The sequence below is a fragment of the Falco biarmicus genome, chromosome 5, assembly GCF_023638135.1.
Source record: "Falco biarmicus isolate bFalBia1 chromosome 5, bFalBia1.pri, whole genome shotgun sequence".
In the NCBI taxonomy this organism is placed as follows: domain Eukaryota; kingdom Metazoa; phylum Chordata; class Aves; order Falconiformes; family Falconidae; genus Falco; species Falco biarmicus.
This window is the reverse complement of record NC_079292.1, coordinates 90,510,147-90,533,860: the sequence shown is the minus strand read 5'-3', so window position 1 is coordinate 90,533,860 and position 23,714 is coordinate 90,510,147. Positions and strand designations below refer to the sequence as shown.

At 45.4% G+C, this 23,714-nt stretch overlaps 1 protein-coding gene across 1 annotated transcript in view; it reads left to right on the top strand.

Moving 5' to 3' along the window:
• SPAG17 (sperm associated antigen 17) overlaps positions 1-22,745 on the top strand; it is a 109,827-nt gene extending 87,082 nt beyond the window's left edge. Inside the window, 12 exon segments of the mRNA XM_056338910.1 lie at positions 512-625; positions 2,726-2,771; positions 4,325-4,427; positions 4,882-4,935; positions 8,332-8,434; positions 9,043-9,139; positions 10,416-10,514; positions 12,427-12,578; positions 13,057-13,226; positions 16,365-16,425; positions 18,808-18,952; positions 20,053-22,745. Of these exon segments, the coding sequence (XP_056194885.1) occupies positions 512-625; positions 2,726-2,771; positions 4,325-4,427; positions 4,882-4,935; positions 8,332-8,434; positions 9,043-9,139; positions 10,416-10,514; positions 12,427-12,578; positions 13,057-13,226; positions 16,365-16,425; positions 18,808-18,952; positions 20,053-20,189 (1,281 nt within the window). The 3' untranslated portion in view covers positions 20,190-22,745.
• The last annotated feature ends 969 nt before the right edge of the window (positions 22,746-23,714 follow it).

The following is a 23,714-nucleotide window of genomic DNA, read 5'->3' as shown; positions in this document are numbered from 1 at the left end:
AAACGCTTGCATGCTTACTTGTACTTGCCTAGTGCAACAGTTGGGAGGCCAAACCCACCTGCCTGCGCAGAACCGAGGGGTCACACTGACACACCAGGGGCATCCAGACGGCTGTTGGATGTGCTCTGAGTCACACTGTGGGTGCTCATGTCTGCTAGTGGCCTGGTAGAGCTTCAGCAGACTCTTGGTGTCCTCAGTATGTTAGTCCTTGCAGATTTAGTAGTCTTGCTGGTCTTCAGAGTCCTTGGTAAGCTTTTGCCTGTGACCTTCTCAGCATGTGGTCCTCCTCTCTTTGACCTGTTGGGTTTTTTAAAAACTATTTCTTTCTGCATACAAACCTTTAGATATCTATATAGCACACAAATTCACAGAAGGGGCCTTTATGACATTGAGAAGAAGCATATACATCCATTACTTCTAAAAACTCTTTTCTCTATATGTGTGCCCCTTAAGTCTACCTCTGCACAGAAGACGTCTGCATCTTTCTTGTTCTTTTTCATTATTCCACCAGGAATATATAGACAACATTTTAAAGCAGGAAGATGAGCTGGAAGAGATGAATGTAAAAGAACCAAGAACAGAAGAGGAAAAGGAGAATGCTGCAAGGCTCCTTGAACTGGTTACGGTGAGAAAAAAAAATAATAATTAACTACTTTGCATTGAAAGTGTCAGCCTTAAGACACATCACTGTCTAAATAGCAAATGTTAGGGTAGCACAGTGCCAGCTCTGCTGTAGTTTAATGGTTAAGCAGAGCCACACTCGGCATCAGCTGGGCTACTGAACGGCACTGCTGCCATTTCTGGAGAAGCAATGCTCCAAGCAGTTCAAGAGTTTGGCTCTAGGGAATGATACATTCCCAAACACACAGATGAAAATTACTGAAATGTGTGTATACCCCAGCATTCGGAGGAGAATGTTTCCAGTCTGTTGTCATTGCAGCTGGGAGACTTGTATTTCAACCACAGCTGCCACCTCCATAGTGAGAGTTTAAACCCTGCTTTTGGGATAATCCAAAAACAATCTGAAGGAATATTGTTATTACTGCTGGGCAGCGTTCATATTTTTTGGAAAATGTGCTCTGCTAATTTGCACAAATAATCAGAGCACGAAAAGAAAAGGGAGGGGTAATGGGAAAGATGGGTAAATAGGGGAGGAGGGACTTGGCAGCAGTCAGGAAGCAGTGAGGTTAGTGGGAGATGAGGGGGGAAAAAATTAGAAAAGTTCAAGCAGCATTAGTGGGTTAAATGAATTAGGATGAATGAGAGACATGGCTTATGTTTTATGTAAAAAGTTATCAGTTCGCTCTATTTCAGTGCTTTAATTTTTTTCCTACAGCTTCCTTTAAATTTGGTACCTTGCATGATGTGATTTCACACAATTATTACTATTATTATAGTTTTTACTATTATTAACACTGTTTTCTTTTTTAGTTTAATTTAGGAAATACTTTATTTTCATTTAGTCAAGTAAGTTGCATATAGTGAATTCAAACATACCAAATTAAAAAATCCGACATTTGAATACCAAGACCTAGCCATGTTAGTTTAAATATTCACTTACGTATGATCTGTCAGCCTTTCAAAAGTTGAGCACACTAGCAAACAAACATCATCTTGGCCTTAGAGGCTACATTTTAAACTTTGTCTCGACATGCAAAAACATTAGGAATGAGATCTTCCCAGTTTTAAATGTTGTTCTTTTCTTTTTCCTAGCTTTCTGGATAGATATACAACTTTTTTTCCACTGTACAAGCTTAAAAAAGAACCCATGTAGTTCTAGAATTTGACTCTAAACATTTTATCCATGTTAGCATTTTCATTTGCTGAAACTGAAGGCTATTTTTTTATATTACAAGCTTTCGTATTTATATTTTTGCTCAGTATTTTCAAGTGACATACAAGTCTTAAAAAGAGAGTCGAGAAAAGAAGTATCTAGAAAAAAACTAGGAAGGAGCTCCCAACGTTTCTGGAAGGAGGAACACAGAGAGGTGATCTGTCCCTGTCCTCTAAGCAGACATTTATTTGCTTTGATGAGATCCAGGTGCTGAATCTCATGCTGCTTGGTTCCAATGGACTTATCTAGTGACTTAATTCTTGTTGATTATCCCTGCTACCATGAGCACGCTTCCCGGTGCAGACTGCACACTGGACAACTCTCTTCTGAGCAGTGGCGTCTCGGTGTGGGCGTGCTGTGACCCAGGAACCGCATCCCGCTCCTCCTAAGCCCCCGCTGTTCCCTCTGTTACAACCCAGACTGCCTGATCACGGGAACTCTTGTTTCCACTTAACTGCCTCAGGGGCAGCAGGAGAGCAAAGGAACAGCGTAGTTCAGGGTTTCCCACCCCTCCAGTGCTTTACGGTAAACCAGCCAGCCACAAAAGAGCTGCTCAGTAACAAAGCCTACTAATTCCTGAACCATTTCCCATTCGGCTTGTTGTGCCCCTGACTTCTAGATCTGGTTCAAACCCTTTGAAAACCTAACATCAACTACATAAAATACAAAGCCACCTGTGAAGTAGACCATCAAGAAGGAAACAAAAGACCCGTGTGGACCAGGGAAATTGTACTTTGCTTTTTTCCCCAGCTCATCAACACTGAAATCCCTCCGTTCCCGTGGGTGCGTTCTCGGTAGCAAGGCAGCACTTGTTAGGGTGGAAATCCCTCGAACAAGCTGCTGCTGGTGTCGGGTCTGTTTCTCACGTAGTCACTGTTCTTTCATTTTCAGGCCTTCCCCAACTGGGAGAAGTCAACCGAGAATCTCAGTGATACAGGTAATAAAAATTGAATACCTGTCTTTCAGAATTGTGAAATATCATAGTAGGTTTTGAAGTACTGTAGTATTATTTTAAAAGAAGGAAGGTAAAGGTTCATCTGTCCGCTATGTAGGTGCTTCTGCGTGATTTTTACAGGTGATTAGAACTTGTTAGCATCAATGATTCAGTACCTCTAAAAACCAGTTCCTGTGTTTAGGTGTGTGTATTTGGCATTTTGACTCACATTTCCTCATGTATTGAGTTTTCTTAGGTATAAGAACCAAGACAGTACTTAGTTACTTTTACACAAGTACCAACTTCTCAGACAAGTTTTCCAAAGCAACTAGATAAATCCTGGTTATTTATTACACTTGAAAATCTGATCTCAATCCATCATGTGTTTTGATTACATCAGCCTTGCTTAAGGGAAAAGATGGAACAAGGTAATAGCTTTCCCTCATTAATTTCTTTAGAAGTTTTCCTAAGATACATGTTAACTTTAATAAAAGTTTTCAGTATGTACAAAAACATTAAGATGTTTGTTTGTTTTAAAAATTCTTCAGCCTTTTCCATACAGAAATCCACATTATTCAATCCCATAGTGATACTACCCTTTTAAAGTGTTGGTTTTCTGCCCTTCCCACCTTGTCAAGGGTACCGCTGCTTGTCAAAAAAAAAGCATTTTGTACAAAGTAAATGGAAACTGCTGCAACAAATGTTTGGTACGCAGTTTCCTGATTTAAATGGAGGTGCAGTTTTAACATAACATTATTAATGAATAAGATAGCAGGGAAGAAAAGCTCTTTAAAAGACATAAAAATAAAAAAAGCAGAAAAAGTATATTTTATGGTGAAAAAGCTGACCAAAACCCCCCATATTTTGAAGTCTGCAATTACATGATTCCCAGAACACTAAGAGATATTGCCATAGTCACATCATCTCTCTCAAATACTCAGATCTCCCAAGGTTTGCCACAGAAAATTGTTTTCAGCTAAGGCTTGGGACTCACAGTTTAGGTTCAAAGCATGAAGTAAATAACACATTTTATAAAAGATGTCAGAGGACAGGGAAACTCTTTATTAAAGCCCCAGAGGTGGTAACAATCTTAAATATGGAAAAATTGGCTTTTCTCCATTATACATATTGAACTAATAGTTCCTTCCGTAAGAATGTTGATTATGGCTACTTCACAGCCACAATTAAGCACAGCTTAAGTAAGCTGAAAGTAATAAAGGTCCCTGAAAGCCCACATTATTTTCTTCAGCTGGAGATAGAGACTTGGAACGTTTCTCCCCAGTCAGAAAGTAGCTGAATGTCAGCAACTTTTCCTATTCACAGGTATTTGGTAGGAACTTAACCTGCTTCTGGTGCTTTCTACATTGAAGGGAATTAATTTCCTACCTGTTAATGTTCTGAAATAGATTTTGGAATGAAGTTCTTTCTGCCTCTTCCTTCACAGTAATAAAGAATCTGTTAGGTTTTCATCAAGTGACAGAAGGATGGTTTTTATTCAGAACACTTAGCAGTGCTTAGCAGAACGTGCACATTCAATAATCCTCTTTACCCTGCAGCTCACGTAACTGAGCTGTATGAACAGGCAGTGGCTTCTCATCGCCAGTGTCACCCAGAGGAGACAATCACTAAGCAAAGAGAGGACCAGCAGCAGAGGTTCAGGTAGGACAGACCAGTGAGAACTGATGCAAATGTAAATAACTCGAAGGATGGAATGAAGCATGCAGGCAAGGCAGCCAACTTTGCTGACTGTCGTCATGGACTGGGACCCAGATCTCTAGATACACATCATAATGTTTTACTAGCTTTTCTTATGATTATATTGTCCCTCTGTGCCTGTCTTTCCATATCTGAGAAAGATACCTCAGAGTTTGTTGGAGAAGGATTTTCAGGGTTTCTTTGATTGACTAATGTAATAAAAATGCAGATATGAGTGACCAATTTTGTGCAAACCATACAAGCCCGAGTCAGGCATCAGCTGAGATGTTAACATACTCATATATAAGAGCTCTACAGAGCATTTTCCTTCCAGCTTTACCCTGTAAATATTTTTGTTTTTTCAGAACATAATGCTAGTTTTCTCATTTTCACTGCTTTTTCTTTCCTGATCATTCAGCCCAGAAGGAGTACCACCAGTGTCCAAGTGGCAGAGCAGACTGGAAGAACACAGGTAGAAGTTACTTATTTTATGAGCCAACTTAAATCTGCTTTTGGAAAGACTGTTACTGATTTCAGCAGGTCTTGGGTAACGATCCAATGGTTCACTAGCAACTATTGGGGTGTTCTCTGCAACAGAAATGCTGAATGGGTGGTTTGAGTCTCTCTCATTTATTTCAAAACCTGGCAGTGTACTGTTAACGTATGCTATTCAAAGCAAGGCTGAAGTCCCAAGTCCTGTGTTCTGTTTTCTGGTTCTGCCACCAGCGTGGAAAAGCAGTTATATTAATATTTCAAACACTGATGCTTTAGGTTAAAATTTGGGTATTCTACAAATCCCAGCCGATTTTTCAAATAGAACCGCAGACACATCGATCTCATGGTGGTGTTTGAAAGCTTCTCAAGGCAAACCTGTCACAGGTCTCTCAGCCTCTCCTCACAGGACAGATCCTCCAAGCCCTTAGTCATCTTTGTGGCCCTTTTGCATATCAGGATGCTCAGAAACTACTCCACATGTGGTGGCACCAGTGCTGGGCGGAAGGGAAAGCTTTACCACCTGGGCACACTGTTGATTCATGTTCAATGTGGTGTCCACCAGGACTCCTAGGTCCTTCTCTGCAGAGGTGCTTTCCAGTGGTGGGTGGTGGGGGCTTAAATCCCCCATGAGGAGCAGGTGTTACGAACGTGAGGCTTCTTCCACTTGTCTGAAGAAAGCAAAGCTGATCTACCTTCCTGATCAGCTGGTCTGTAGCAGACACCCACAACAATGTTCTCCACGTTGGTCTGCCCACTAATCTTAAGGTGTGAGCCCTCAGTTGGCTCGTCAGCCCCCACCAGGCAGAGCTCCGTGCTTTCCGCCTGCTCTCTTGCATACAGGGCAGCTGCCCTCCTTGGCCTGCCCTTCCGAGCGAGGGAAAGAGAGGGAAAGCTAGGAAGGAAGGAGATCTAGCAAGCCATCAGGGTAGAGGTGCAAGCAATAGTCACCCCCATGGATCCAGCGGTGTCCCGTTGGTCCGCAGTCTTCGTTCACGCCGGGGCAGAGGGGGTGCTCCAGATGCCCGCTGACTGTTGGGTGGCACAGCCTTTTGTAGGGTGTTCAGGGGGGTCGTTTCCCAGACAGTGTCACTCCGTGGGGCACAGGGGATCGGTGCAGAGGTAGGGGTGATGCTCCATGTCTAGGCAAGTTCCTCACAGCGGCGTGGCCTGTCCTTGCCCCTGGCCAAAGACAGATGTCGGGCAGCTGTTGGCTCCTTACCTGTTTGCAGCTGTGAAGTCTTGCAGGAGCTCGGCTGGCAAGCTTTGAGGCATCAGTCTGAGATGCAGTCTTCCACAGGTGTCCCTCCTGTTCACATCACCCCTTCCTCTGCTCCGTCACTTGATTGTCGGGGCTTCGCTGCAGAGCACGCTGTGAACTGCAGGATACACGCTCTTGGTTTAGACCTTGGAAATGCAGCTGCATTTGCAAGGACATTTTAGGACGTAAAACATGTGGGCAACAGGCAAACTCGTTATCTTTAAGGGCAAACTCATTGTCTTAAGAAGAACCTTAAGGTTAGGGTCATCCAAAAAATCGGCTACTAAAGCAAGGTCCATTTCGCCACATTGGAACATTCTACTTTGAGAATTACCTGTACCTCAATTTGCTATTTGTAAAATATTTCTTATGGTAGTTGTGAGGCAGGTGCTGTAATCCTCAGCTTAGAAGTGCTTTTACAGGAGGAGATGTGTGTGCGTCTGTGTGTAAAAGCATAAAGATGTTTGTAACACCGAAAGCTGTAGTTAAGGCTGACCCTAAATTTTAGTTCTAATCCCCTTGATTTCACTTGCTTTCAAGTTTGTAAAAAAATGTTCTTTATCTCCCAGTCACGAATGATGAAGCTGTTCGATAAGTTCACGAAAACAAATCTATATGGATGCTTCAAAACAGCATATATTGCTAAAAATGTATGTTTTACAATCCAATATGTGAATTTTCCTGAGAATTTCTGCTCAGGTGTAAATTGAGTCACTGGATTTCAGTCTGCAGATACGGTAATTTACAAAAACGTGGGAAAAAAAATAGGAATAATCTCAAAGCCACTATTATTTGAGAGAAAAATATGATTTTTCAAAAGTAAATTTACAGATTCTTAGTCTGTGGAGACAGATAATTATATCGCTCCATGATATAATTCTTTGGTATCATATAAAAACCTTCTTATTTAGCATTGTGCATTAAAACCATTATCACTTTCACTTCTACAGGAGAGGGCTTTGTGAATCTGAGAGAATGTCAAATTCCTCAGTGTAATCCAAGCAGGACTGTTTAAAGAATTAAAAATACGTATTTAATTTATGTTGAAATAGAAAACTTGACAAATGAACTAGGATTAACATAGAGTTATCAGTAACATACTTTCATCCACAATAGAATTAAAGTAATTATATTGACAGCTGTTTAGGTCATTTGTTGTGTCTTAAATTAAACAATTACTTGAAATGGTGATGAACTAATATTATTATCAGAAACTTGGTTTTTCTTCCTTATTTTTGTGAAAAGTTAAATAGCAATTCAAAACTAAGTTCTGTTCCATACTACTTCTTAATTACTTGGACCTGCATGAGATAAAAACTTTTATAATTTCAGGTTTATATTTTAATACTGTTTTAATGCATTTTACACTGTTTTTCGTACTACTTGGAGAATCACTTTAAAAATATATATCTGAGTAGCCAGCACCCTAGGACATCATAGGCAATTCTGGCTCTAAAGCCAGTGTCAGAACTGCCAGTATGATGAAGAGTGATAATTTAATGACTGTTACTAGACACTGCAAGTCACTGCAGCTGTGGCTGTGTAACACTGGACAAAATCAAGCTGAAAGCATAACTGGTCTCTGGCGAATTTTGCCTTCAGAACTTTGAACAGCTTTTTCTGTAGCCACAGAGCCCTCAAGTTTTTCCGTGATAAAATCAGGAAATGAAGTTGCTTGTGTTATAAATCTTAGCAATGCATCCGAAATACCAGTTCTCATGTTTAAGTGTTTGTTGGAACGTTGGAAAGACACTACTGGTGGTCTCAGACACGTTCTACAAGATTTAGAGAACTGGAGCCCGTTTTGGGGAGGGGCCCCTCACAGCAGCCACCCCACTGTCCGTCTGCATTTTGGTCAGCGCCTCCATAAACCGTACCCGCCGTGTCTGAGGACATCATCTGTGCACGGCAGACCAGCCCCTTCTTGCTCTATCCCAGAGGAAATTGCCCATTATGAGTATTACTCAATGTGATTAACCAGAAAGAAAGAAAAAAAAGCCACTTGCCTTTATCAATTCCATTCCTCAATGTTTTAAACATAATACTGAAAAACAGGGTGGGCTCAGTTATAATGCTTTTTTCTTTTTTTTCTTTACCAACAATGTTAAAATCTAGGAGAGAACTCGATGAAGAAAAGAAGTCCTTAATGGCAATAAAAAACAAAATAATTCCTCCCTATTTTGAATCAGAATTTGGCCAGCAGTTTTTCCTGAGAAAGGTAATGCAGCTGACAGCGGGATGAGTTTGTGTTGGCCGGGTGGTTTCTGCCGTACTCCCGCAAGGACAGCTGTGGGGTTACCCCTCAGCCTCCACTTATCTCAGGAAACCATTACAGAGGACAGGCGTGGTGGAATTAACGCTGGGAATCCTGTGCCCTTGTCAAAGGAAGCGTGTCTTGGAGGTGGTATATGTTTATTGAGTAGAAACTCTGGAGAGAGTCTCATCCAGAGCAGAAGCTGAAGCCCAGGACTGTGCCCCTACCCCTCAAAACCCCCCCTGCTAACTGGAGAGGGGGGTGGCAAGACCGGGCCCCGGGTCAGGGTTGGCCTTGGGAACTGTTGTCATCTCACCCAATAAATGCTGTAAGTTTATAAAGCATGCTCAAAATGTACTTCTGAATCTGAGGCATACTTAGGGATATCTTTTTTTATAGTTACCACTTCGGTTATGCTTATTTGTTTCCTTTGCACCACTTCTCGGGGCTGTTTGGTTGGTTTTTTCCTTTTTTAGGGGGGAGGTACGGGGGCAGGGGATGGTCTCTGCTGTTTTTTTTTCCCTAAGTGTTTAGTGGGCAGACCTAAGCTTTCTTTCTTACTTTTTCTCTAGTTTCCTGATGTGGAAGCACTGTCTATGGAACTTCCTCCAGTTCAAAAGAAGGAAAGTGGGAATTTCCCTCTAGAGACAATCAAAAATCCCAGTAGAGGTAATCTACATTTTAGTATAGTCTTCATTGTTTTACCCCGTTGCCTCATTTCATGTTGCAGTTAAATGTAAGTTTCTATGATCTGACCCCGTGTATTCCCGGTCAGTTTGACACATGACCTACTTGGACCGCAATGGCTGTATCTATTCTGATACATGAAACATTCCCAGGAGCATCCCCGACACAGATCCACCAGCACAGGTGTCTAATCCAAACTCGGTCTCCCAAAACAGGGTGGCCTTTTTCCTGGCCAAAACTTGGGTACCCACGGGTGGGTCTGGGGAGACTGCTGAGCTGCACGGTCAGTATCATACCAGAGTTCCAACAAGTTAACAGTATAGCTTAGCGTGTTCCAGTCTGCGGGAATGTTCCTGCTCAATCCACTAATATAAATGTGGTCTGTGAGACTTCTGGATTTAGCATGTGAAAGGAGCCTTTGCAGACACGTTGAGTGTGGAAGCACCTCAGGCTTCGGATGCAAAACTGAAAATTGTGCTATGAGTGAGGGGTGGATGGATGCAAAATGCTGGAGAAAAACTTAAATGGCATAAACATTAATTGGGGTGGATGAGCAAGAACCGAGGAGGCCAAGTTTCAAAAAAGGTTGTAAGACTTCAGTATGACTGTAGGGAGAAAAAAAAAAAAAGGGTGATGGAATTCTGAAACTCAGTGGTAAGAGGGGCAGCTTGAGGACTGGGACAGAAGCACTACGGATTAGGAAACGTGCAGGCCAAGGACAGTTTGGAGAATGTAGGAGGAAAGCAGTGACTGGATGACGAGGAGCAGTGAAAGAACCATCATCTTAGGTCTGAGCTCTACAGCATTGAGAGGGATGCTTCAGTTCTGTTTGAAAAGCAGCCCTGTCAAGTTACTGAGGTCATAGAGAGATTAAAAGTCACACACAGCAAAGGATCGCATCAGGAAGCAGTCCTCCATAGGGCTTTATCAGCCCCTCCCTCATTTCTGTATTTCCTCATTTTGCAGTCACCAGAAGGTGTGTGTGGGATTGCCCGTTAGCCCTTCATGGCTTACTGCTCAGTTAGCCAGAGAACAAGAAATGATACAATGAACTAATCGCAAGGTATGCGGTTTGGGGCCCTGGTGCCCAGTGGAGCACATGCAGAATTCACCCGCCTCTCACAGTTCTGAGGCAGCTCTCAAGGGCTGTCTAAGTTAAAGTGTCAAAGACTTTGTGATTTATTTTTTTCATGTGCTTATGAAAATGATGATGATCATGACAAACCCTTATCACAGTATTCCATTATTTTCCCTTTAGCATCTGAATGTCGTGGTACCCTGAGTGATTCCTCACCTTCACCTGGCCTTCCACTGCAGGCTCATTCCAAACAAAATGAAGATCCCAGCAGCATGACAGGTAAAGCTGCCTTCCAGAATGTAGTTAGGAGGAGGTTAATACCTATCTTCTTATAACTTTTGACAAAATATTTACAACAGAGATTTAAGTCCCCCCCTTTCTGTTCAGCATTCTGAATACCTCTGACTGCAAGACTGGCAGAAGGGAGGAGAGGTATAAAACCAGTCGGAGAGATTCTCCCCTTCAGCCTAGGAGACTGCTGTAATGACACAGGGATGATGGGGATGGTGGAACTGCAAAGCCAAGAAGTAATTTCTCAAACTAAATTATTTGCACAATCCGATTTTTCCTGCTCGTTAAGGCCTGTAACAAAAGACTATAGAACAGTTTGCTGTGGTTAAATGGTCTTTGCTGTTTAAACATCCCCACTGAGTTTTCCTGTCCTTCCCATGTCTACTGTCGTTCACTCTGTTTATGCATCTGCTGGTGGTGACAGCCTGGGATGAGCACCACTGGAGAGCCACCAGGCTGTGTTAATTAGCCCCAACCTCTGGCTCTCACAAGGCCACACCAGCTGAGCTTTGGCAGTGCTTACTTGCAGAATCTACCCTTGCATCCCATAGTTGCAGCTTCCCTTCTCCCCTTCCTTTCCCCTGCAGACATACTGGTACCCCTTCCTAATAATGAGGCTCTGCAAAAGCTGTTGCCTTCAAACGTCCTCAGTTTCCTCTGTTATTTCTGCGTAGAGCCTGGGGAGGTGCACTGATCTGTCCTTCCAGAGCACAGGGGAGGTGATGAAAGGAACAGCAGTGGGGGGTGGGAGGGGGAGGTGCCAAAACCACACTAATTTCTAATGTGAAAGCATAAATGTTGCTTACCTTTAGGCAAAGCAGGATGCTAGGGGTTTTTCCCTAATGTCCATGCTTAGCTTTTTGGGTTTTATAAGCTCTGGGCCATTGGCTGTGCAGATGGGGAGCGCCTCCCTACCCCCTGCAGTTCTGTCCTCTGGAAATAGGAGGCGACTCCAGAGGAGGTGCTATTCCCCAAAAATATTTATGCCTCCCCACAATGACTGACTGTCCAGACTTAGCATTCCTGCTGGACAATGCCTAACAATGGCAGAAAAAATGGCAAGAAAAATAAAAGAAAAAACAATTCTCTTCCATACAAAATGTTGATCTAGATGCTGACCTGGGGTGAGAAGACAGCCACCATAATTGTCTCGTGTCTTCCCTTCAGCAGTTACGACTTTACGATAAACTACTCAAGTCTTAGGCTGTCAAGCAAAAGAAGTTATATTTAAATCTAAGTTGCTGTGGCCATCCCTGTGCTCAGTCGATCTCCGTGATGCAGTAGAGCAGAATTAAAGATTAAAAGACAGCTGAGATCACGCCCCTGAGTTAGCAGCAGACAGGCCATCCCTATGAACAAGCTGTTGCTTGCAAGGCAGTAAATCCTGCTGAGACACAAGGCTGCCGGGCTGGCAGCGCCGCTGCGGGGCTGGGCTGCGCGTTGTTGTGACAGGGGGCACAGGTTGGGCCTGGCCAGCCCGGGGTTCTGCACGGTCCCCCAGCTGATCGGGTGCGGCGCAGGGATGCTCTGGGATAGCAGCTGCCTCCATTTTCACTTTAGTGCTTGGAGTTTTGGACCTCCTCTACTGCTTTTAATCACTTTTGGTTTTATCTTCATTGCAAGTTTCCACTGAGATGCTTCCAACTAATTATTCTAATAATTCTAATAAATAAGTTCTCATAATCAGTACAACTTTACTTATTAGATTTTAATTACTTGCTCGTATCAGGGGGTTCCTTAATGCCTTTCTTGACCTCTTAAATAAAAGTGAGACTGATTCTTCTGTCATTGCTAATCAAATGCTTTCATAGAAAACAAAATCTTACCTAAAGAAGAACTTGAGGATTAGGCTGACTATGATGTTTAGTTTTTCATGCTTTTGGAAATCTTTCCTTTCCAGACCTACACAAGGCGGCAAGATCACAAGAGACACCCTTTCAACGTAAAGTTCAGAGTCTGCTGGTGAATGCTGCAGGACAGCCAAGAAAAGAGAAAGTGAAATTACCGTCATCCCTTCAGGGGGGAAAACCAAACTCCATACCAAATAAAAAGGTAAAGTAACATCTTTTTTGTTAACATTAATATCATTTCTCTTGCATAAAATCCTCACTCTGGAGCAATACTGGAAGGTATTTTGGATCTGTTTACTGAAACGGCACTTGCAATTTGTGTATAAGTTTACTGGCAATTCTATAAGTACCTTCCCTCTCAACTGCTCGGCCAGACTTGTGTGCCAAAAGCAGGGTTGTGCACCAGCACCCATGGGGAAGCTCTGATTTCCACAGGAGCAGAGGTTCCCCCATTCCACCTGAGACATCTCAGTGGCTTAACATGGTCGAAAACTCAAACCAGTATAAATTTGCCAACAATATTTGAAGTGCCTCTTTGGTTTTTACTCAAATTAGGATGTCTTTTTTGTCATTCTTCAGGATGAGTGGGCAGAGGTCAAACGTAGGTTAAGTAACTCTGAACCTAATTTGATGGCCACCAACTTTCTTTGCTGTCTAACATTTTAATTCTGTTTGCAAAGATAGAAGATCCTGTCGCAGGAAAGGTCAACACATCTTCTCTTGCAACAAGACAGCATCTCAGTGGCTTCTTCCACCTCATTCCGGCCAGAGCGACGCTTGGCGTGCTAAGGGAAGGCTGCACCTATGCAGCCACTGTGATCCTGAAGAACGTGGGTGTGAACTTCTCAAGGTTAGTTTGAATTTCTAGTACCTTGGGTTTTAACTGTCCAAAGATGCATTGTTTGTTAATTGTCAACCTTTTGATCTGATTAGCATGAGATTAAAAATGGTATTTTTATGTTTGGAATAATTTGATAATGACCGACTAGATAGAGGAGATAGTATTAGAAATACTTCAGCGTTGTTTGCATATTAGTGCATGTTTGCAGGAAGGACCAGCAGGTGCTGTTTGCATAGTCCTGGCCCGTCACAGATGATTTACTGGTTCTTATTGAAGTTCACATGTTCAGGGACCAAAGTCTTTCATGGTAACGAGTGTTACACTTGGCATGGGAGGTGGTGCTGGACACTGCAAGTCAGGCTAAACAGGCAGAGCTGTATTCAGGCAGCTGCATCGAGAAACAGCTCCAGGGATGCCACTGGGAACAAGCAGGGGATGAGGATGAAATAAAGCATTTGTGTGTGCACACGTTTCCCTTCATTAGCGTCACCACTGTCAGTGCGGGGGCAGAATAGCACTGCACTGCGTTCCAAAGGGCGAGGAGAAGTAAGTCCATCTGTAGCTCTGCAGTCCAGCAGATCATCTCATGCCCTGCATGACAAATCACAGGAAAGTACCATGCCCAGCTGTGGTTTAAGGAATATATAAATACAGCAAGAAAATGCTTGTGATTGTACTAGAATTCCTCTTCTGAGTGACTGCACGTGTGGTCAGTCAGTCAGTCTGGCACCAGCACCGTTGCAGCAGTTTTACGTTAGCTGTATCAGGCAGGTGTGCTTAGGACATCTGTCCCCCAGGTGCCATATGTGTGACAGAAAGGAGGGCAGGGCATACTGCTCCCACTCCGTTTGCTCAGCCGCGCTTGCTATATATGATGTACCTTGCTGTATATGATGTACCTTGCTTTTTAGCTCAAAGGAGAGCCAGCAACAACAGTCTGTAAGCCCTTTGAGCTTCTGGGCTTCCACGTAAGGTCTGTCACTTCAAACCAGCTGAATTTAAATGGTTATAATCCCACCAGATGTTTTCTGGAACTGCAGTACTTGGTGGGAACGTGTCATTTCAGATGGCTCAAAAGCCCCAAAGCCAGACCCAAGCTGTGTTCCAAAACAGCTATTCCCACCGAAGTTTTCCAAAGTCAGCCTCTTGTGCCCACCTATCCTCAGTTACCTCCGGCAGCTGGAGAGGTTCTTGGCTTATTTAGCAGTTAATGGGAAGCTGCTATTTAGACCAGTGTCATCCATTTGTCTTTTTTCTGCTGGATGCACAGGTCCCAGGAGAGGGAGGCTAACTGGTTGCATGGAAATAAACACCCTACTGGCATCTTGGTCTAGATCATTCAAAAGCTGGTTCCTCTTAGCACTGGTGATCAGTAGTCTTTATTTTTTCCTGCAGCATTAGCAGTAGTTAAGGAAAACAGCAAGGAGGGCATTAAACATTCTTGGACCTGATGTGCTGCACCTTCTGGGTGCTGTTTCTTTGGTGTTCTCCTCACATGAGCAAGCACCTGCCCACCTTCCCTTTTCTGGCTGCAGGGGACCTGCAGTTTGCTGTCCCCTTTAGAAAAAGGCTCAGGAGACGTGTCACAGAGACACTACCTATCTCAGCAGTCACAGCACCCCTTTACTGTGGTGCCACAGTGGTGCAATGAAATAAACATTTACGTCTGACATTTGTTGTTCCTCCTCTTCAGGTGGCTAATTATCACCAAAAGAGGAGCTCACAGACTTACCTTACTGGGATCGTCATGATCTCTTCCGCGTACTCCACTCTAGGGAGTACCTCCGAAATCCGTTCAAGACCAGCTGAGAGACTGCTGTACAGCTGCTTCCATCAGGAGGGATGGCAGAGATGCTTCTGTTTTTTTTAGATCAGCCTAGTTAGATATGGCAACAAAGAGACATTTTTTCTTTTAATGCACATTTAAGCATGATGGTACATGCCTTGATAAATCCGCAGATCATATGCCAACACCCTAGAGCTCAAGATGTGCACATTACTTTTTTTTTTGTGTGTGTGTTTGTGCCCAGGCCCTAGATGTAGACAGTCAAGGAAAATACCGTCATGATTCTGATAAATTCAGCTCACCTTTTAAGCCTTCCGCTTCATGCGTTGAGAGGAGAGCTAAGTGACCAGCTGCGGAGTGAAGCAGAACGTGCTCGGGCAGGGGCATGGCCAGTGGTGGGCAATTCTGAGCCACATCTGCCTCATGCTGAAGCCAAAACTTTTCCATGACAGTGTCAGTAGTTAACTGTGTGCCTTCCAAATTATCCATACCATAGCCTGAACCTGTTGGGACATCCTGACAAAAATCAAGTCCTGTTTCTCATAGCAGCCAGCGCTCCAGAGAAGGTGCCGGAATTCTGACAGCCAGTTTATAAGTCTCCCAGGGCTTCCCATACGATGGAGCCGTATAATAGGGATGCCTCTTGTAATGCCTTTCCCTTAACAGCTTCCGGTGCAGGTGCATGCTGGTAACTGTTGTTCAGGTGTAAATGAAAGAAAAAAAAAAAAAAAAAAGCAGGATAAAGTCCAGAGCCATGCAAAAGCAGAGGTCGTATCTGCTCTAATTTCTTTAGAGATTTAAACAGTGGAAGTTGCTTGCACAAAGGGATGCAGAGATGTGAAGCAATCAGTGAGAAATAAGTGAAACTACTGCCTTAGTGGTTACTATGAAATTAAAGATTTTTTACACATTTTTATCAGTATCATGCTTTCTGCAATAGAATGTATCAAAGGAGATTAGATAAAGATCATTAAGGACTTCTGGGTGTGCAACACCCATGTGTTTGCCAAGAAGATGTAGTTTGTACTTCAGCTTCCTTTGGGTATGCAGGCTTAGAACGCTGATGTTTCACACCCTGCCCCAAGGACCCATTCTGTTCTGTGTCACATTCTGCCAAGCTCTTTGGAAACTGACTTTGGCCCATTAACCTGCTCCTTTGGGTGTTTTTGTTGGAAACCTGAGCCTTGGCAAGAGGCTCAGGAGTACGGCTGTAGCCCAAGTTGCCCGCTGCACAGGAGAGACAAGCTGACACCTGCTGCCGCGTGCACAAGCGGAGGAAGAGCAGCCAGCCTGCTTCCAGCAGTGCCTTCTCCCTGCCTGGAGCAGTTTCTGCCAAACTGATTCTCTTTTCTTTCTGACAGGTTCCGGGTGAAGCAACCGCCTCCGCACACAGGACTGAGAGTGCTGTACACACCGGGACCTGTAAGTTACACACAGGACCCCTGGGGGTTTTCCTGGCCTTAGCTGGCCCTCCGGCCACCTAGGGGTCCTCTCGCACCAGCTGCCTGGCAATAGCGCTGGCAGGGTCCATAATTAGTTTAAAGTTATTTGAAGTGATGCTGCCTTCCACTGTCCCTCTGCTGCCTTCAGCCGAGCACACTGTGCTCCCAGTCTCAGAGCCTGCACCAGCACGCAGGAGGATAAACATGGTCAGTCCAGTGGAAAGCAGCAGGTTGAGCACTAAGGATAGAGAGCTTTCTTAAAGCAAACACTGCCTCTGAGGTTTCCCATCATTTAGGGGATATCTGCTCTGTCTTACACCTGTATCTCTTGTCCTGCTACCTTCAAGAGTTGAACCTAGTAAACCCTTGTCACAACCATTTCTTCTCCTGCTGTTCTCCACCTTAAGTCTTTTATCTAGCAGAGCACCATAGCATGTGATAATTGTCCCATTAAGTAGGAAGCTTTCACGCTTCCTGCTTTTGTTCAGTCTCTCTCTTGACCTGTGTTTTGTATCTCAGTAAATATTGTGCTGACCAGTATCCCTGCGGCATCTGGGTAACGCCAGGCACTATCCTTGCCAGTGCTTTTACAGGTACGGGATCAAGAAGCAATGGCTTGTGCCAGGAGGCAGTGCCAGAGTGCGAGGCACACCTAGTTCAGAGCCCTAGCCACAACTCTGTATTTAAAATCATAGAATCATAGAGCAGTTTGGGAGAGGTGACCCAAAGATCATCTAGTGCAACCCCCCAGCAATGAGCGGGGACATCGACCAGGTTGCAGTGCTCAGAGCCCCGTCCAGCCTGACCCTGGATGTTCCCAGGGATGGGGCAGCTACCACCTCTCTGGGCAGCCTGTGCCACCGTTTCACCTCCCTCATTGTAAAACCATCTTCCTTATATCTAGTCTGAATCTACCCTCGTTTAGTTTAAAACCATTTCCCCTTGTCCTATTGCTAAAGGCCCTATTAAAAAGTTCATCCCCATCTTTCTCATAAGCCCCTTTATGTATTGAAAGGCCACAATAAGGTCTCCCCGGAGCCTTCCCTTCCCCAGGCTGAACAACCCCAGCTCTCCCAGCCTGTCCCCATAGGAGAGGGGCTCCAGCCCTCTGAGAATGTTCATGGCCTCCTCTGGACCCGCTCCAACAGGTCTGTGCCCTTCTTATGTTGGGGGCCCCGAGCTGAACGCAGCGCTGCAGGGGGGTCTCACCAGAGCAGGTCAGAGGGGCAGAGCCCCCTCCCTTGCCTCGCTGGCCGCGCTGCTGGGGATGCAGCCCGGGATACAGTTGTCCTTCTGGGCTGTGAGTGCACATGGGCAGCTCGTGTCCATTCTTTCATCCACCAGTACCTCCAAGTCCTCCTCTGCAGGGCTGCTCTCTATCCCGTCATCCCCCAGCCCGTATTGATGCTGGGGTTGCCCCAACCCAGGTGCAGGACATTGCGCTTGGCCCTGTTGAAGCTCACCCAGGCCCACTTCTTGATCTTGTCCAGGTCCCCCTGGATGGCATCCTCTCCCTCAGGTGTGTCAAAAGCACCACTCAGCTTGGCATCATCTGCAAACCTGCTGAGGGTGCACCCGATCCCACTGTCTGTGTCACTGATGAAGATATTAAACAGTAACTGGTCCCAGTACGGACCCCTGAGGGACACCACTTATTGCCAATCTCCATCTGGACATTGAGCCATTGACCACTACCCTGCAACCAATTCCTCATCCACCAAACAGTCCACCCATTAAAGCTGTATCTCTCTGATTTAGAGAGAAGGATGCTGTGGGGGACCGTGTCAAAGGCCTTACACCGATAGATAGCTGGAATAATTTCTCTTTTCCTCTCTACTCATCCATCCCTTTTGTATCTCCCTTTTCTCCCTGCCTCTGTGTTCTTTTTAGAGTAGAATGCAACAGCCTGTTCCAGCTGGGAGGGACCTCAGCGGCCACCCAGCCCCACGGCCTGGCCACTGCAGGGCTGACCACACGCTGCAGGTGGTGGTAAGGGCTCTGACCAAAGGCCTCTTAAAACACTTGACGGGCACAGGGCATCGATCACCTCTCTTTTTGACTATTTCCCAGCTGTTCCAATTCCTCTTTTCCCTCTGGAACCTAAAAGGAAACTTAAGGGGAAAAAATGCAAACACCTGATAGTTTTCTTTCAAACTGCCATGCGAAGTGACACACTTTTGTACAGACCGTTCTGGTGACAGGCAGGTGGTAACGGGCAAGCACAATCCTGCGTGCTGGTGCTGGGCGTTACGTCTTTCATGCCCTCAGGTGATGAAGAACAAGAACCAGCTCCAAAGGCGGCTGGAGGGGACCACATATGAAACACACCCCTTACCTGTCAGTGATCCTCTGTCTCTCCCAGGTGGCGCCAGGCTTGCAGGTCGAACTGGAGGTGCAGATTTTTGCCACAGTAAGCAGAGGGGAAGATACTGGTGGCCTTGAAGAAGTTTCCCATGATATTGAAATAGTAACAGAAACAGAGACTCTTCTCCTGCCTGTGAGAGCAAATATCCTTTGTTACCTTTCCTCCCCCACACCTCCTAGCATCAGCCCTGGTGACCATCCACCCGTCAGGAGCCTGAAGCATCGCTTCCAGTGCGGGCTGCTGAAATGGCAAGCTTTACAGTCCTTTCCAGAAACACGCAAATGGCTGTTTTCAAAAGCCCAGTAAATGAACAATTTAAGAGTTGATGCCAAAAGCAATTTACATCCGAGCAACAAAGCTCTGAAAAGTGGGGAAGGGAAGAATGGTAAGCCCAGAAAGATACGGCTTTTTTAAGACAGTAGGAACTCCCACCACCCAATAGAAACCCTTTATAACATTTTTGAACCTGTGGTAGCGTCTGCTGGTACGGGCTGATGAGCAACACCCGTGTGTCATCCTGGGTGCTACACAAACGTACAATCCCTGTGTCAGTAGAGACAGCATACAGGTACATGAAGGCTCTCAGAAATCAACCCAGTGGGGGTTCAGCGGGCTTTGCAGTTGTTTCATTAAAGACAGAGGTAGAGCAAAAGAAAGCAGCAAAGTCAAGAACTATTATTTCTCTTTCCCTTATGCCCCAGAAACAATTTTTAAAGATAAAATTAGAGGGTCACTTTTTAAGGGCAAATGCAGAAGAAAGGGTGAAGTTCTGTTTTACTTATAATCAAATTTATACTTAAAAGTCTGGGAGAAGAGGTCTTCTGGAAACTTCTAAGAGAAATAGCAAGGCACGGTGCATCCAAACAGGCCAGAAACACCACTCCTGGCAAGGGCCCCCCTTACCAAACACAGGAGAACTTCAGGGTCCTTGAGGCCAGCCAGAGCACTAGCTAAGAGCAGCTCTACTGAGGCTTGATGTGCTTTGGAAGCGACATTAAAACTCACCGAACTACTTTGGAGTGACCCAAAGAAGTCTTTTGTGCCCGTTATTGTGGAGCTGAGCTAGGCAGGGCTGATGGCACAGCAGCAAAGCCGGCTCGTGCTCTGCTCCCAGCCACAGAGCAGCCTCCAGAACACGTGCCCCCCGCCGTGGTTTACCTGGCCTTTGATCTTAGAGCTCAAGTTGTTTCACAGCCTCTGCACGTTCAGTTACAGAAATGGATCCTTAACATGCTGTCCCACCTGTGTTAACTGGCAGCATCTACGAGTGCCGCCCACAAGGATACCCCCACGGCGGGATGGCAGCAACAGTCCGGGCCGTTCCTACAAGCCATAAACCACGGTCCTAGATTACAGTACCCCGAAAGCTTTCTGGGTAAATGTAAGAACTGGATGCAGCGATACCAGCCCTAAATTAAAGTACAGTTGCTTTACCTCCTCTCGGCTTGTGATCCATGTCATCAACAACCCTCACGCAACTGACAGTAAAGCTGTCACGCACGTATCGCGCAGACATGACGACCTGAGCTGGGAAAGGGGAAGCGCTGGCTGACATGAACCGAAGGATCACTGCAGGACTGAGATCACTACAGCAGCTCAGCTCCTGGCAGCACGCACGGCAGAGCCTCCCCAGTCCCATCCCAAGCCCTTCGCTGAAATGTCTCCACATTAAACAAGCCATTGAGCCTCCTGGCAGCGGGAGGCTGGATTTATTGCAGTTAAGCCCTAATAAATCAGCCTCTCTTTAACACTCTTCACTTTCTAAAACCGTGTCTTACCGCTGACCCTTTGATCTCAACAGTAAGTGTAATAAGGGACAGGAGTCTGACAGACGGGGAACCTCACAGGACACGTTCAAGCACACACAACCCTCCGCACACGGCAGTTCGTGCAGCACGTTTCTGTAACCTCAGAGGATCAGGCTATAGGGAGAATGGGTAACATTCCCTGCCAACACGAAAGCTTTACTGGGAATTTCTCCTCAAACTACCAGCCGACATGTTGTAACATTAGGCAGGTGTTTCATCTCGCCCATGCCCACTCCGGCGCCCCACAATACAGTCAGCGGTGACAGGTCACAAACAGGAGCCCTATGGGTGCTGCTTCCCCCCTCGAGTCCCCATCTGCCTCTCATGTGAACACTGATGTCATCTTTTCCTTTCAACTTCAACATCTGCAAGTCTGCCATGTTATCTAACAAGCCAGTGAAGAAATCCCAGCTGTACCTCATTTCCTCTCCTCTGGAGAAAAAGAAAAGCGACCACATCAGTCAGTTCTGAACAGAAACATAGCAGAGACAGGCACCTCCGACCGCTACAGCTGCTCTAGGGCTGCCCAGAGTACATCAAATATAGCTTCCCCCACTCCATTTAAATATCTTCTTACCTCTTCCAGTGTGGAATTTTACCCACCGAGTAACACGTAATTATAGTCTAGGAGAACAGCAAATTTAATGCCTTCCAGCTTAGGGACCTACAACCTGGAGCTCATCAGTGACAGCAATTCAGACAAACGTCTCTCCGTTTGTGTTGAAATGGAAGTACTCACCCTGTCAGGTCACGGTTCAGTAAGACATCTCCCCCTGCCCATCCCACCAGTCTCAACAGGAATTCTGATCAACATCATTTCCCATTAGAAGCCCCAGGTGGAGAGGAATTACCTACACGGTCCCCTCCTCCCCCGTGGCTCACCCAGCTCATCATGGCTGCCCGGGCTCCAGCCACCCCATGCTACCCAAGCAGCTGTACCAAGGGTCCCTTCGAACACCCTCCTCACAAAATCTCACAGACTCAAACCCACATCCATCTCAACACACAGCAAGGAACTCTGGACTGGTTGGTTTAGTCTCACAAAAACTTGACACACCGACACTCCTAGGTTAAACCCTGTATTTGGTTAAATAGTCTTGTTCAGCCATCCAGAATAGAAATAGTTAAGTCTTTGCAGAGGCACTGTGACCAATTTCTATCCAAGTTCCTATCACCCTTCCCAGGTGGTTATCACCAAAGCCAATGATTCCCTCCATTGAGACGAAACTTACTAGGTCACAAATTTGCCACAGCTCCTAGTAGAGACCATCAAGCAAAAATGACTGATGGAAGCCTCACCTGACCAAACTTAGTCCTATCTCATTTATGTTTTTTCAGTTATTTCTTGTCTGTATTTAAAACATTTCACAAAGATTCTCTTAATACACTCAGAATTAAACACTGCGCGGGAAGCACGCAGCCTTGAAGGCCATGACAGCCTTCACTGCTCCTAAGCATACGCCCATCCTGACCCTGTGGTCAGGATTTTTATGCTACTCTGTTTGTGAAATAAAAGCAAACTCTTAATCTAGGTGAAGCCCACGTGAGAACCCTTTACTCCTGTCGTTCCTTTCCACCAGCAAGAGCAGAGGCCAGTTCTACTACAGCCAGCCCGTAGTAATTGCAGCCTGTGCGTAACACTTGCGAAGAACCTGGCCATAACACTGGGTTTGCTCCAAGGGCTGTCCAAGGGTAGAGCTGGGATTTTTCTTTCCTTGCATGTGAATTTCCTCTCCTCTTTCACTACGAGTCAGAGCCCTAGAAGAATGACATGAAGATCAGCAATATTGAAATACCTGAATTTTAGTCCAACATTATGGAAACATCCCGATGTAGACTTTTTCACGTATTTAATCAGATCAATGTGAATAAAAACATCTGTTCCCTATTAATGGAAAAGGTGGTCCAAAAGTTGCACAGCCTTCTGACGTGACTGTCTGAAACGCAAACAGCAGAAAGATTACAGCATTTCAAACCCCATATTCGATACTCTGCACCAGAAGAGTGCCGAATGGCTCCTGATAGAAACCTAACCCCTTGTAAAAACAAAATAAACCTATAACCTGCGCCGAGTCAGCTGAGAGCTTTTCCAAGGACTGAGCATGTGGTAGGTTTCACTGAAGTCAACTGTGATACTCCAAGAGCTGAAGATCTGCTCTGGCCTTCTAATCCCGAGTTTCTGGTTTGCTTTCACAATTACAGGCGTCCCTTCCTGTGCGTTCACCCACCTGCAATTAGCTGCAGACACCAGATGGGGATTACACATACACACAGTTACACCTGACGGAGAGGGATTCTGCTTGTATCCTCTCCTCCGCTGTCACACACACCCTTCAAGCGCTCACCTGCACAGCTCTGCACAGCGGAAGGCTGAGCCACTTCCAGATGGCCTTTCCCCCTTCTCCCTGCTTTCGCAGCAGTGACTAGAAGAATCTCTCTTTGTGAGACACCATATTCGTGTGTTCAAGTGCAGTTCTGCTTCCTTTTTATGAATTCATTTCCAATGAGGTGCTTTCCTGTACTTCACCCTTTTTCCAGCATGTGACATCCTGAGAGATGGGGAATTTTCCCTGACCCATGCGGACGACTTGCTCTCTCAGTACTTTACAACGGCTGAGAATCCCATGACTGGAGATTAACAGCTGTCAGCACTGGGAAATACGAATGCCAGTTCTGGACTCTCCCATCCACAGTCGAGAGACGTATTTTAAAATACACTTTTTGGCCCTGTATTTGCAAGTACTTTCCTGCTCAGGTTTGTAAATCCAGGGAATTTTACCTAAGCAAGGGCAAGGTGAAGTGCCCAAAGATACCAGAATTCCGGGCTATCAGGGGATTGTTGGCACAGGACAGATCTCGCCCATTTAAAGCGCATACTGAGCTCCCTCGGCAGCAAGTACTGCACCAGTGCTCCCTCCAGACACGACTGCGTGTCCATCAGCTCCCTGAGTCGGGTTTAACCCGTTAGCCAAGGCTGCAAGCCAGCTCAGGAAGGTGCTGAGGCAGGCACCCAGCTGTGGACATTGTTTAAGCCCAAGCCACAGATGAGAAGCCACCACAAGCAGCAGTTGTCAGGCTTGACTCGGGATTCTCCAA